We start from the raw sequence: 14,144 nt of genomic DNA, 5'->3' as shown, positions 1-14,144 counted from the left end.
AAATAAATATTAAAAAAACTTATAGCTATAAGTGTTATGAAGAGAAAAGTTATCATGACAGATTACAGCAGGAACCAATCAGTCCAAAGGGAAGATCTAACACAGATAGAGTTAACAGGGAATAAGTCTTGCTTCTCTAGGGAAAAGAGAAGTTAGGGATGACCCCAATTCCGGTGAATTAGGAATACTGAGCAGGTGGTATTTCTTAAAATATGATGATGATGATATACAATATAATCGAATTCTTCAAAGCAAAATACAGTGTCCAACATTATATCTGAAAGTTTTCTAGTAATAAATACACTCAAAAGTGCTTTCTTCCATTTAAATGAAGTGGCTAACTAGGAATATAAAATTGTTTTTTTTTAACTACATAAGATCCCTTAGACATACCCAGGAATAAATAGCAACTGGCTCAATGACAACTCATAAACAGGAAAGGAACCATACAGAAATCAAATAGTGGTTCTGAGCAGCAGAACCAATGAAGCATTAAAAATGGTAGTCATAATTCTAGTATTAGTTTGCATTATGCATTTAAAAATTTATAGAAGAAAAATAGGAAATATTCTTAAATACCCTACCCTTATGTTTTAAAGCATTAAATAAAGGCATCTCTTATACACCAACACATTGTCCTCTTTTATGGGAGTTGTACAACTCTTCAGGAGACTGAATTTCGGTAAATTTTAATTTTAGATTACTTATTAGATTTATTTAAGAACAATTGTATTTGAAATCAAATACACTTTGACTCTGTGGAACTAGCTTATCACCGAGCACAATGTATATAACATTTCAAGGATCCATAGGAAAATGTTCCCTAGGGTTAGTGAAGGGAAAACTCTATTTCATTTAACAACGTGCAATTCATTTACAATGTGTTCTTTATTTTTTTTATAGCTATTCATCCACTAGCAAAAATAGTTGACAGTAGATGGAAAGAAGAAAACACTATCAAAAAAAAAAATAGAAGCCTTCTTTTATCTACTGTTTAACTTCACACTTAATATATTTGTTAACAGTTCATAGTATCTCCTTTCTATTTGGAGCTGCATCTCAAAACCATCCCCTTCAAGTCCCATTCCTTCTAAGAACGTCAACAGACAGCTGGGCAGCTTTTGAAATGACTTTGCTATTAAAAATTCCCCATTAGAAATTCTGAAGGGCCTTGGCCTTTTCAGAAGAAAACAATGCTGGGAGCCTGGGAGGCGCTGCTGAGGGAGTGGCCACCGGTTAGTGGTGAAAGGTCTTGAACAGCTACTTCTTTCCCAGCTAAGGCCCTTGAACTTTGAGTTCTGTTTTTAGAAAAGCTAAATCAGGAGCAAATACTTTCAGAGTATTTTGCTCCTGAGTAGTTTTTAACTAAGAGAATAGCAAAAGTTAGAGCCATCAGGTAATACTAAGGAGCACTGGTGATTAAAAAGAGGTAAGATGTTGAGTTCAATTGATTGTTTCTAATAACAAGCTTGGTACCCTGCATCACTCTTAAAGTGAAAGGTGTGCACAGAGACTCCCAAAGTTCTAGTGAAAGTGGGGAGGCAGAACAAAGGCAGCAATGGTGTCCTTTGACTCTACCACTCAAAACTATAGCAATTTCATTGGAATAAAGCAAGCCATAATGGTTCCTGGTCATTTCCTACTTGTATTTACATAGTTACATTCATGTGGGTAACCAGCTATGACTTTTCTTCTGCATTACATTGCAGGGTAGCTCCCTGGAAGCAGCAAGATTATAGACCACACCTGACTTTTTCTAAATGATCTGCAAAATGAGTAATGGCAGATCGTTTGCTGCTGTTGTTGTTGTTTTTAAGCAAAGTAAAAGAACATGTAAGAGGAGAGGAACTTAATTCTGAAGGACTTATGAGCAGAAAAGAAAGGCTTCCATTTGCCACCATATTCCTCCCAGATCCAAGGCAAAGAGACTCTTTGGAAAGCCAGTTAGATCATTAATTTCCTTAAAAACCAGCCCTAATCTGCAAATGAGGCCTTTAGTGCACTTTCCTCTTTGTTCTCAAGCATGCTGGACTAATCTAGCTCTAATACATGGTGCCCTTTAATTGTTTGTTTGCACATCTCTTTTTTCATCACACGAGAGAGATAACTCTTGGTATCTTCAGTCCTAGCATAGTTCATTTTTTTTAAACACTTAACATTCAAAAGCTCTTTCTTTGGTGAAGGTATGAGTGAATGAGTAGATGGATGAATGGATGGACAGAAGGATAGATGGTGGCTATTTTAAAACTAATGTTTCATCCAGATTCTATCAGTTCCTTTTTGAGCATTTGGTGCCACTAAATGCCTGATATATTGCTAAATACATGCACTGTCTCTTTCAATTCTCAAACAACCTAGTGACATGGGTATTGTTATTCTTTATCAATGAGAAAATTGGGAATGAGGAAATTCATTTCAAAAAGCCTTATAAAGAACAAGCCTCAGAACCAGAATTTGAACTCATCTAGTCGAACTCCCAAACTTGTGCTGTTACTAACTTTATTTTATTGCCTCTGTTTTATTTTCTGTTTTCCTAAGGTATCATAAGGGCAATTTCCAAACCACTGGATTTATTATCAGCCTTTATGGTTGAAACAAATATTAGTTTTAGAGCCTAGAAACACACAAGATTGTTTGAAAATGTGTCCATCCATTTTTCATTAAAACGGTTATGTTTGCTGTTAGAAGATCCTCCAGAGCAGCTTCCTGTTCTCTTTTCTGTAACTGCCCTATAGAAGGGCATTTCTTCTTACAATAGGTATATTGCTGCAAACATATATCCGTAGATCAAATGTGCATCACATTCTGCAATTAGCTAAATTCATTGATTGACAGGAACTTCTAAAATCTTTGTATTCATTTCCTTTATCTTTTGTTTTGAAAGTTCTGTATTGACACTTTAGATTTTCTTCCAATAGGACACCCTTGTAAATAATGTACTATGTAAAATAAGTCACTGACATTAATAAAGGACTACTTGTGACAATATTTAGGAATTAAAATAGCATTTGTAATAATTTCACTTTGCCACTATGGTTGTGATGTGAGCAGCTCAAGGTAAATAAGTGATTTGGGGGAACATAATGACTCCAATGTTGAATCATTTGCCACTTAGGTCACACAGCTCCTAAATAAATCTGGCTGTCACTGAAAGCACCATTTTGGCTTTTAAAGACAATCTTCCATAGCCATATACACTAAAAAATATAATGGAGAAATAATTAAATTCAGAATGAAAATATAAGGTGGCTGTTCAGTCTTCGCTATTGGGGTTCGTGTCTAACAAGATAAAGAACTGAACTCAAGGACTTGTGTCATTCTGGGTCATAACTTTGACATTAGTTATGAAAAAAATAAGTGCTCAAGTTACATGCTAGAATCAACACTCAGTAAGAAATACGTGCTGGACAGTCAGAACTAAGCCCAAACCTAAGGAGATCCTTTTTCCTCCCAAACAAGAAGAAAATATATTTTCATTCTGAAAAAAAAATAAGAAATATAGATTATATGTGTCAGATATTGACTATTTCCAAAATTCAGGAGTTAGGTATGCAAAGCAAGCCTTGGAGTGCAGTCTGGAAAAGTATGTCTTGAAAGGTGTCAGAGCCTTCTGCCTGGAGCTAGTTCTGCATAGTTTCCAAGTGGTATTTTTATCTGGTAATTATGCAAAAAAGTCCCATTGACAGAAGTCCACAAGTACATGTGATAGAATCACATTTTCCTCTGGCCATTCCTGAAAAGTATGTGTGTTTTAAAATACAGGGTAATACAGAGAGGTCAACTTCTAGAAAAGCTCAAATTTTCCAGTAGATGAAAATGTAATGGTGGTATAATATCATATATTGCTGTGATAAGGGGTCCTACAGCATCCTTCATCTGGCTGAATCTCCCTATCTGCTGTCAACCAAATCAACTTAAATGAGCGATACAGTAACTTTTGTTTTAGTCATGTCAAAATGAAGAAAGCATTATACTTTTACATGGAATTTCATTTAATGTCATTTCTACAGTTTTGAAGTTAGAAGTTTTATATATTTACTTAACATATATTATATAAGTCCTCCTAATTATTTAATTAAAAAATGAGAGACAAATCAAAGAAAGTGTCCTCAAAATGAAACAACTGAAAAAATATTAGGGGATTTAATTTAGAAACAATTAACCCCAACTGCATGAATTTAAATAAAGCCCTTCTCTTGAGAATGTTGTACCAGCAAAAATCTTTACTTCTTTCCATGTATTAGGTAAAAATTTTTAAATAGTGGAATTACCCTTCTAAACTATGGCTCTATTTGAAGGGCCAAGATTCTGTCATTTAAATATGACCCCTAGTAAATAATTGCTCAGTACTTATCACATTGTAACTGCTCATTAAATGCTTGGTGAGTGAATGGTTAAATGCTGCCTTACACAAACTCACACACTATTAAGTCTTTCAAACTGTGTCTTTTATGTTTTCCTCCATTGTTCTTTGAAAAGAGTATTCATCATTGCTTTTTAATTCAATTTAATGGCCATTTTTTGAGCATCCATAATGTACCATTTGGAATTCTTATTGCGTGCTATAGACATACACTATCTCTCAGTTAATCTTCATATAACCCAGTAAAATAAAAGGGTGAGACTCAGGTGAAAAAGGAGCACTGCAGGGCATAGTTGAATGTGGGTGGGAGCTTATAGACCGGCTTGACAGAGAAAGAAAACACCTAGTGTCTGCAATGCAAAGAGTGTGATCAGAGATTAAAGAAGAAATGCTATTTTTAAGGCACTGGAGGGCTTCAAAGAAAGGATATATTAGATTCAATTATGTTAGAATAAAGAATGACTTCTAAAAGATGGTAAGCCTGTCCCACTGGGGAAAGAAGGGGGCTGCACCTCACTTCTCTCTTCTGAATATTGATATATTTCAATTTCAAAAGTTTAACAAGAAATATGTCATCAGAGCTCCTACATTGAGCACTCTCACCCCACAAATGGTTGAACTGGGGCAACTCTTAGGAATGACATTTGAGATAGATCTGGAAAGATGTATGGAATTTCAACAGATGGATAGGGGAAGTAAAATTTCCCTACAAAAATGAATAAAGAAACAGGAAAGTTGGGGTATGTCTAGAAATTTAATTAGATAAGGACCATATGCAAGAGAGTTATGAAAGGCTCAGACTGAAAAAGTAAAACAGGGCCATAGTATGAAGCATCTGAAATGTTTGGCGAAGCAGTGATTGCATTTTGTAAACTACAAATACTTCATAAGCATAGAATTATTATTATCAACTAGCATTTCTTAATTGAGTGGGTAAATAAATGAGTGAACATGAGATTCTTCCCCAAAAGATAATATACACCTTTCACCAAAAAAAGCAACATTTCATGCTCTGTCATAGTGGTTCTCAACCAAGGAGAGCACATGGAGGGTTGGGATGGAAGTTTACACACAGAAAAGAATTTTTGCAAACTTCACACAGTATTACTGGTTTGAGAACCACTGCTCTACTGACTCTTTGTTAAAAGTTGAAAGAGAGATCTACACAAAGTACCATGCCATCAGGGCCTATAAGTATAGGAAAAGCCGAAAAGTTTCCAGCTCCTGTTCTCAGAAAAGTCACCAGTGACCTCGTGATGGACAGTGTTACTGGCCTATTATCAATTGTATGTGACTCAGGCATTCTACATTGTTGGACACTGCTAGCCACTTGAAACTTTCTAATCCTTTGTTTCCATAACAATGCTGTCTTTATTTTTTCCTCCCTCTCTACCTGGGGCCTAACAATCTGTTTCGGAAGTTCTTACTCATGTAACCAAGTACACTCTGTGGATGTCCTCCAGTAACCTATTCTTGATTGTCTTCTTATTCTATACATTATCCCTGCAGTGTCTCATCTAACCCTCCCTGTTTCAACTACCATTGACTGGTAACTCTCAAAAGTATTTTAATGATTCCCAACTTTTCTTCTAAGCCTCAGATCATGTCTAGTTGCCCATTATAGTGTATTAGCATATCCTTCAAGCATCTCAAAGTTGGTATGTTTGACCCTGAACTCCTTCTTTTCTCCCTTCCTTCCAAACCACTCCCTTCTGAATGTGGATCCATCTCAACCTTCTCAAGCTCTAATTCCAGATCTTTATAAATAGTGTCATTATCCATTCAGTTTTATAAACTAGAAATTCTAAAATCTGCCTCAACTTGTTTGTCCCTTAACGATTTATTCTTCCTCATCTGGATAGTCCCCAAATCCTTTATATCTTTAAAAAAAAAAAAAGTTTTTCATATGCAAACTTCTCTCCCATTCCCACACCTCCACACCTCCTTTCCTTGCTATCATTTCCCTGGCTTTCCTGCCACTGGTATAGTCTATACAAAGCTACCAAATTGTATGTCAAAATTAAATCCTAATCACATCATGATTCTGCTTTAAAATGTCCCATGGTTCATTAGGCCCACAGGACAAAATTCATCTTCTTGGCATAGGACCTTCCACAATCTGGAATCCCAACCCCAGTCCAACCTATTCTACCGCTTTCCACTCGGCTCATCTCCCTTCCACTGCTTTCTGTTCACGCACACTCCAGCTACACTAAGCTCCTCACATTCCCCATGCTATTTCACATGATTCCCACGGCCTGGAATGTGCTTCAGGTCAATTCCACAAATGCTTATTTGAGCATCTACTATGTACTGGACACTGTTCTAAACCTCAAAAACAAAAATAAGAAGATAAAGATCCCCTTTCATTTCAATTGAGTATCTACAAATTTAATTGGAAAATCAATTTTGGGGACAAATGTAACATTATATTGTATTTCTATATATAGAAAACAATGATAAAAGTATTCAGAAAATCTAAGATGGGTAGTGCTGATGGTATAAACATATTTTTAGATTAAAAAAACTGTAAATTGAGGCCACATTCTCTTGCAGTGGCATATATCTGATCCTTCCATAGTGAAAAGTGTCTAATGTAATCAGCATTCTACCAACTGGCTAGCTAAATGGGACAACATCAGCACAGTGCTTGGTCAACTTTGTTTTCTGTTGAATCTGCGCAAAGCCCTTTTTTTGTTTCATGATCTCCTTGAGAAAACCAGGATATTTGAGTTAACAAATTTTCTGGGTAAATTATCTTATCCACCTGATGTAAAGAACATTATGAAGTGTATGTTTTGTGATAAGCACTTACATTTTTCACAAACGGTATATTCTTATATCTCTTCCCTAAATACTGACATCATCCATTCCTTTCTCCCTCCCAAACTTCCAACTGTAACAGAAATACATCTTATACCTTTAAAACACAAGGAATCTAATTTTGCATATTATTATGATTAGTTTTTTTCCCAATAAATATGAGAAGAAAAAGAAAAAGACCCCTCTGTCAGTGATTCAGAGCCCAGTTCTAAGGATGACAGGTATATTAACAAATAAAAATAATGGATTCTGATACACAAAAATTAGAAATATATACAAAGAACAGAGGCAGCATAGAGGAGAGAGTGGATAACTGGAGGAGCAGGACAAGAAAGCACGTCAGGATCTGGATAGACAAGATGAGAAAAGCATCGCAGGCAAGGCCAAGGGCACCCAGGGTCCACGAGTCAGTGAGAGTTTCACCATCACACAGAAACATGAAACACAATGGGGTGAACTATACCTAAAAATGACTAAGATGATAAATTTTATGGTGCTTAATCACAATTAACTATGATTTTTTTTTGAAAGCACAATGAGTAAAGCCAGAATGAGCAGCTTCCTACTTTCCCCACCTTTTCAACTCAGACAAAACTCCTTTTTATCTGTTAGATCTGGCTCATTATCCAACACCCCGCTCTGTGTATCCTCAGGATTCCCTCTGATGGCTTGGCTGTGCTCCCACAGCACCTTATGCGTACCTCTATTTAGAACATCACAGCATATGGAAGTTCTAGTATAGTTTTCTGCTTTCCCCACAAGACCATGAGTTCCTTGGGAGCTAGCACCATACCTCACACAAATACAGATCCCATACCTCTATAAGAATCTCTTTTGCACTAATTAGTTAATTTACTATTGATAAACTCTATTTGCCAGACACCACACTACCAGCTGTGTATACCTGTTCTTCTTTCTTACAGCTTTATGAAGATAGACATATTTTTATTTCCATTTTTACAGACAAGGAAATGGGATGGGAGGCTAGGTGATTTGCCAAAGGTCATACAGTTGGATAGTGGGGAAATGAAGACAAGCTGACATTTTAATTACAAAATAACTAGTAAATGAAGTTCCAAAGATATGACAGAGAATTGACCTATTCCATATCAGACACCGTGTTATATGCCTTGCTGATGCAGTTTCATTTAAAATAACTTCAACCTAGCTGGGCATAGTGGCACAGGCCTGTGATCTCAGCAGCTCTGGAGGCTGAGGCAGGAGGATTTTGAGTTTAAAGCCAGTCTCAGCAAAAGTGAGGTGCTAAACAACTAAGTGAGATCGTGTCTCTAAACAAATACAAAATAGGACTGGGGATGTGGCTAAGTGGTCTAGTGTCCCTGAGTTCATCCCTAGTACCAAAAAATAAAACTTCAACGTCATGAAATCTCCATAAGAAATAAATATCACAGTAAAGAAACCAATGTTCATGAGGCAGAGTGGTGCACACATGTAATTCAAGAGACTCAGAAGGCTGACACAGGAGGATCTCAATTTCAAAGCCAGCCTCATCAACTTGGTGAGACCCTGTCTCAAAATTTAAAAAAAAATAATAATTTTTTTAAAGAGCTAAAGGTATGGTTTGATGGTTAAGTACCTCTGGGTTCAATCTCTGGAACCAAAAAAAGAAACCAAGTTTCAGGACAGTTAAATTTTTTGACCAAAATCACAGACTAGTGGGCAGCAGCATCATTAGCTGAAATCCCTCCCAGCATTTCTCATTTGATCTTTGGAGGAAAGAGTGAAAAGATGAAAATAAAGAAATTTTTAAGGTAAAGTAAAGATCATCTAGAGGACCTTGTTAATGCACCAGAATCATCAGACTAAGTGGGAAGGGTGAATGGAAGAGCCTAGGGAAGTTCTGTGTTAGTCACTATGAGGAATATTAAAGAAAAAAAATCGATGGGGGTTCTGGGGGCTGGAGTTGTGGCTCAGTGGTGTAGCACTTGCCTCTCACAAGTGAGGAAGGCACTGGGTTCAATCCTCAGCACCACATAAAAATAAAATAAATAAAATAAAGGCATTGTGTCCATGTACAACTAAAAAAAAATCAAAACTAGTTAAAATTGAATAGAGTTGATGAGTATTACTTAGGGGACCCACCTGAAGTTAAGGTACATGAATTTGTGATGAACTCAATAAGCACAGAGATAGATATTTTATTTATATACGTGTGTGTGTGTGTGTGTGTGTGTGTGTGTGTGTGTGTGTATTATTTCTACTATCCCAGCAGAAAAGAAATACTGTGGATTGTCAATCTGTGAGCAGAAGGTAATTCTGGGAGTAGGAGAGGGTTGAGGAGAAGGATTAGCAGAATTGTCTGAATACAGATTTTACTCTGAGGAGCTAGATTTAACCCCACCCAGGTTAAACCCAACTTTCCTCCATCACCAAACCCAAACTTTCTCTGCTATATGAGTCTGGACAACTCACCTATTTATCTGGTGACACTGTCAATTCATGTCCACTAACCTTGAAGGCCTTACTGCCTGCTGCCTGACAACTAATTATACTTCACTTCCTAAGTCTCTCACTCTCCCACTCTTCATATTTCCATCATCTCTCACCTGATGGTGACCTTGCTTCCCATTTTATCCCAAAACCAAGCCATCAGAAGAAAAGTCCCACCAGCTGCCACCCCTGTGATTATGTGCTCTGCCTTGCACCTGTGTCTGTGAACTGATGGTGCTCCTGCCTGAGACCAGCACCTCTTCTACTTCAGATCCTGTCCCTCCTTCTCTACTCAAGCATCCCTCCAACAATTCTCCCATCTCTCTTTTCGTTATCAGTTTTCCCCTTTCTACTGGATCATTCCCATCAAGGTCAAACATCACATATGCTGTGATTTCTCCCATTTTAAAACAAAACAAAAAAATCCTACTCTTCCACTTGAGTTTGTATCCCTACCCAGCTTTAGATACCACCTTATTTCTGTGCCAAAAGATCAGTTATCATGCTCAGAATCCTCCATTCCCATTCTCTTCTGAGTCCTCTTTAATTATATTCCTGACTCACTGTTATACTGAAATGGTTCCTATGAAAGATATCAATGGCCTTCATGTTGCTAAATGCAACAAAATCCATTCCCATTCCTCATCTTTGATCTATCAGCATTTGACACAGTTGAGGCTTAACTTCGTTTGGCTTCTAAAACATCATATACTCCTTCTGTATATGATTTGAAATGCTCCTTCTATCTCCTTTGCTGGTTCATCCTCATCACCGAAACCAAACAGCATTCTTATTTAATGACTTCAGTTTTAGAATAAATTATGTTCTTTTTGCAGCTGACATGCTTTTCTGATTTTATCTTGCTTAGCTATAATTTAATTAATTCTCATTCTCTGAGCATACACCAACTGACTAAAGGAGGAGTCTCAGAAAGGTGAGGTATAGTGAAGGGAAGCCATTTTGGAATTGCTGAGCTTAATCTACAGATGATCGTCGGTCACTCATCAGTCCCCTGTGTCCTCTCTGTTGTAGTGTGTTCCTGCCATCCAGTTGGATCAGCTATCCTTCCTTTCAGCTCAGTGACCTTCTGTGATCCCAGCAATGGTGACTGCCCTTGCAAGCCTGGGGTGGCAGGGCCACACTGTGACAGATGTATGGTGGGATACTGGGGCTTCGGAGCCTACGGCTGCAGACCTTGTGACTGTGCGGGAAGCTGCGACCCTCTCACAGGGGACTGCATCAGCAGGTGAATGTGCATGGTACTTGCTCTCATCTATGTGTATTTCAGATTCTTTCAAAGATCTGGTAGTGATCTGGAAAATCTTGGATGCCATTAGCAAAGATATATTTGCACATATATTTAAAGAATTTTGGTCACATTGCAGAGCCAAGTAATTTATTCTTGCAAGACTAGAGATCATCTAGTCCATTTTGCAAGATAAATTATTCTTCACTATAGTTTCTTTAAACACTTTTGCATCCTAGAAAGTGAGAGTATGGAAAGACAATGATAAGGTTGGAATCTCTATGTATAGATTCATTTCCACTCAAGTTCTAAAAAATTGCTTTATAAGTTCTTCATTGTTCTCTGTTTTATTAAGCAGCACAGACATAGACTGGTATCATGAAGTTCCTGACTTCCATTCCATGTATAATAAGAGCGAGCCAACCTGGGAGTGGGAGGATGAGCAAGGATTTTCTGCACTTCGACACTCAGGTGAGACAGATATAACTTGATATCATATTTCCAGGTCTGGTCTTGAGTAATCATGAATGTAACAAACCAGGGACAGCTTTTGGATCCTGTGAAGAGAGCTCTTTAGTTTTATGGTTTAATACAGCAGTGACTCCCATAGTATGAAACTGAAATTTTTCTGAGAGGTATTTTAACAAACCTGTTTATTTTCTGTTAGGATAACATATCTAGTCAGTACAGAAAATGTGGATAATGTAAAACATCAGAGTAAATGGGAAAAAATCATCCTAGGTCTCATTATCATACTGTGAAGACTTTGGGGTATTTCCCTCTACAGCCTAATGTTCTTCATAGTTAAGAGATAACTGAATAGATCTGGAAATGTACAGATCCATTTAAAGGAAAAAGTACTCTTACAGACTAGTCTAATATGTTCAAAGCAAAAGCTACATGTGAAATCCTTATATTTATAGTCTTTTTACAACTATAAAACAAAAGTAATTTTACAAGGTAAATATAAGCCAAGTAATAATATAAATAAAATTACTGTTAATTAAATATGAAAAATGATTTTTGTTGTCCATTCTGATTCTTTAAGTTTGTCAAATCTATACTATTTCCTCTGACTTAATTGTCCTATGATATTTTTCCATTCCTTCTTTTCATGAGCTTGCTGTGACATAGTTCCCCCCCCCCCGTTGTAGGATTTCTTTTCTTTTTTTTTTAATTGATTTTATTTTTTAAATACATGACAGTGGAATGCATTACAATTCTTATTACATATATATACCACAACTTTTCATATCTCTGTTTGTATATAAAGTAGGTTGACAGCCAAATAGTGTCTTCATACGTGTACTTTGGATAATGATGTCCATACTTCCTTTCTGTGTTCATCCTGTCTCAGTCTTCTCTTATAGAAAATCAAGTGATTTTATTTAGCACCAAATTGCTCATTTAACACAGTTTCAAATGTGGACCAGGAAGCCAGTGTGGCTGGAGCAGAGAATGCCAGGAAGATAGTAAAAGAGAGAGAGTGGAGATTATATAGGCAACTGGAAGGATTTGGGCTTTTACCTGGAGTAAGGCCAAAACCTTTGGAGGGGTGTTTTATTTTTAGTTGTGGATGAACCTTTATTTATTTTTATTTATTTATATGTGGTGCTGAGGATCGAACCCAGTGCCTCACACATGCTAGGCAAGCACTCTGCCACTGAGCTACAGCCCCAGACCCCTTTATAGGGTTTCGACCTGTGATAGGGCATTTGAGATAACACCAGTTGGCACAGACGATCTTTTCCTTTGTCATATTCAGCATTGTGGATGCAGGCATAAGCAAAAAATTGGATTTAATCTGGGTTGAGGTTTTTCCAAGCAAGAATGAAGCAACAGAGGGCAATGATTACTCATGGAATAAAAGCTGGATAAGAAAGGATATGAGGTTGAAAAGAGGTTGGGTCAAGAGATTGAAGGGTTTCAAAGGATTGTTGGTGCTGGAAGCCTAAATTATTATTAATGATATAAAGGAATATCATTTATTTTTTGGATTTTGATCTTGTATCCAACAATCTTAATGAACCTGTTTACTAATCCAAATGGTTTATGGTTTATACTTTATCTTGGATGTTTAAATGTAGACCATCATATCATTAGTAAATATGGACAGTTGTCTCACTTTTAGTTCATACACCTCATTTTTTCCTTTGCCTTATTGCACTGGGTAGTGCCTCCAGTATAATATTTTCCCAAATTTGATGCAAACATTTTGAAAATTTCTCCAACATATTTGATGGCGATTTTTTATATGCTGCCTTTATCAGAAAAAGTCTTTCTCTTCTATTCCTAATTTTATTATTAGTGAGTTTTGTATTTGGCTGTCTTTTCTGTATCTTTTGAGAAAACCATATGGTTTTTCTCTTATAATCTACGAATGTGAGGTTTAAAAATAAGATTTTTCCTATAGGAATGTGTATTTTGGAGGTGCTTGATCTCTCTACAAAGAAAAATTAGGAATTACTTTATTATAAAATGTTCCTAAGAAGTCTTAATTGTTTATTTTTTTTAAATACTGTAATGTTAGATTTGTGTGCATGGAAGTAATTAAGATACATCATTATTGTAGTTTAAAAGTTGCATATGATAAGACAGTTTTTGTTTTTACCAAATAGTCTATTCCCCATCCCAAGGCAAGCATGAATAAAATTAGGTTAAATGCAAATTTTAAAAAAAAAGATTTTTTCCTATATCAAGCTATTCTTTCGGTCTTAGGATAAGCCATTTGGTCGTGATATATTTTTATTCATACATTGCAGAGTTCAATCTGCAAGGATTTTTTGTTTTTTTAGTTTGTTTATTTGTTTATAATTTTTCTATGTTTATAATTGATTGTTGGCCTATAACTTATGGTATCATACATCTGGATAAGTTAGAAGATCCTTCTACCATTATTTTTATCTATTATCTGCAATAATTTATATTGAAATACAGTCATGTGTCACTTAATTACAAGGATATATTGTGAGAAATTGCATTGTTGTGCAAACATCATAAAATGTACTTACGTAAACTAAGATAGCTATGACTTAGTGGTATAATTTTATGGGACCAGCAGAGTGTATGCAATCCTTCATTGACAGAGACGTCATTATTTCAGTGCATGACTAGAATTATCTGCTTGAATGTTTGTTAGAACTTATTTACAAAACCATCTTGACATGGTGTTTGTGAGTAGAAGAAAATATTTAATTACTGATTGATTATCTTCAATGGTTATTAATTATTTTAATATTGAGTTGGTTTTAATACTTAAAG

General features: G+C 36.2%; 1 protein-coding gene across 2 annotated transcripts in view; it reads left to right on the top strand.

Annotated features, from left to right (window-relative positions):
- The window catches only part of NTN4 (netrin 4), a 106,828-nt gene that overhangs the window by 77,051 nt on the left and 15,633 nt on the right, over nt 1-14,144 (top strand). Inside the window, exons 6-7 of one of the 2 annotated variants that reach the window (XM_081310315.1) lie at nt 10,670-10,883; nt 11,242-11,354. In XM_081310315.1, the coding sequence (XP_081166441.1) occupies nt 10,670-10,883; nt 11,242-11,354 (327 nt within the window). Of the gene's footprint in view, nt 1-10,669; nt 10,884-11,238; nt 11,355-14,144 lie in introns of both variants that reach the window. The other variant, XM_081310314.1, reaches the window with a different exon arrangement.

This window comes from Spermophilus citellus (assembly GCF_964194105.1).
Source record: "Spermophilus citellus genome assembly, chromosome: 10".
In the NCBI taxonomy this organism is placed as follows: Eukaryota; Metazoa; Chordata; class Mammalia; order Rodentia; family Sciuridae; genus Spermophilus; species Spermophilus citellus.
The sequence above is the reverse complement of the archived record's forward strand: the minus strand, read 5'-3'. Positions and strand labels throughout refer to the sequence as shown.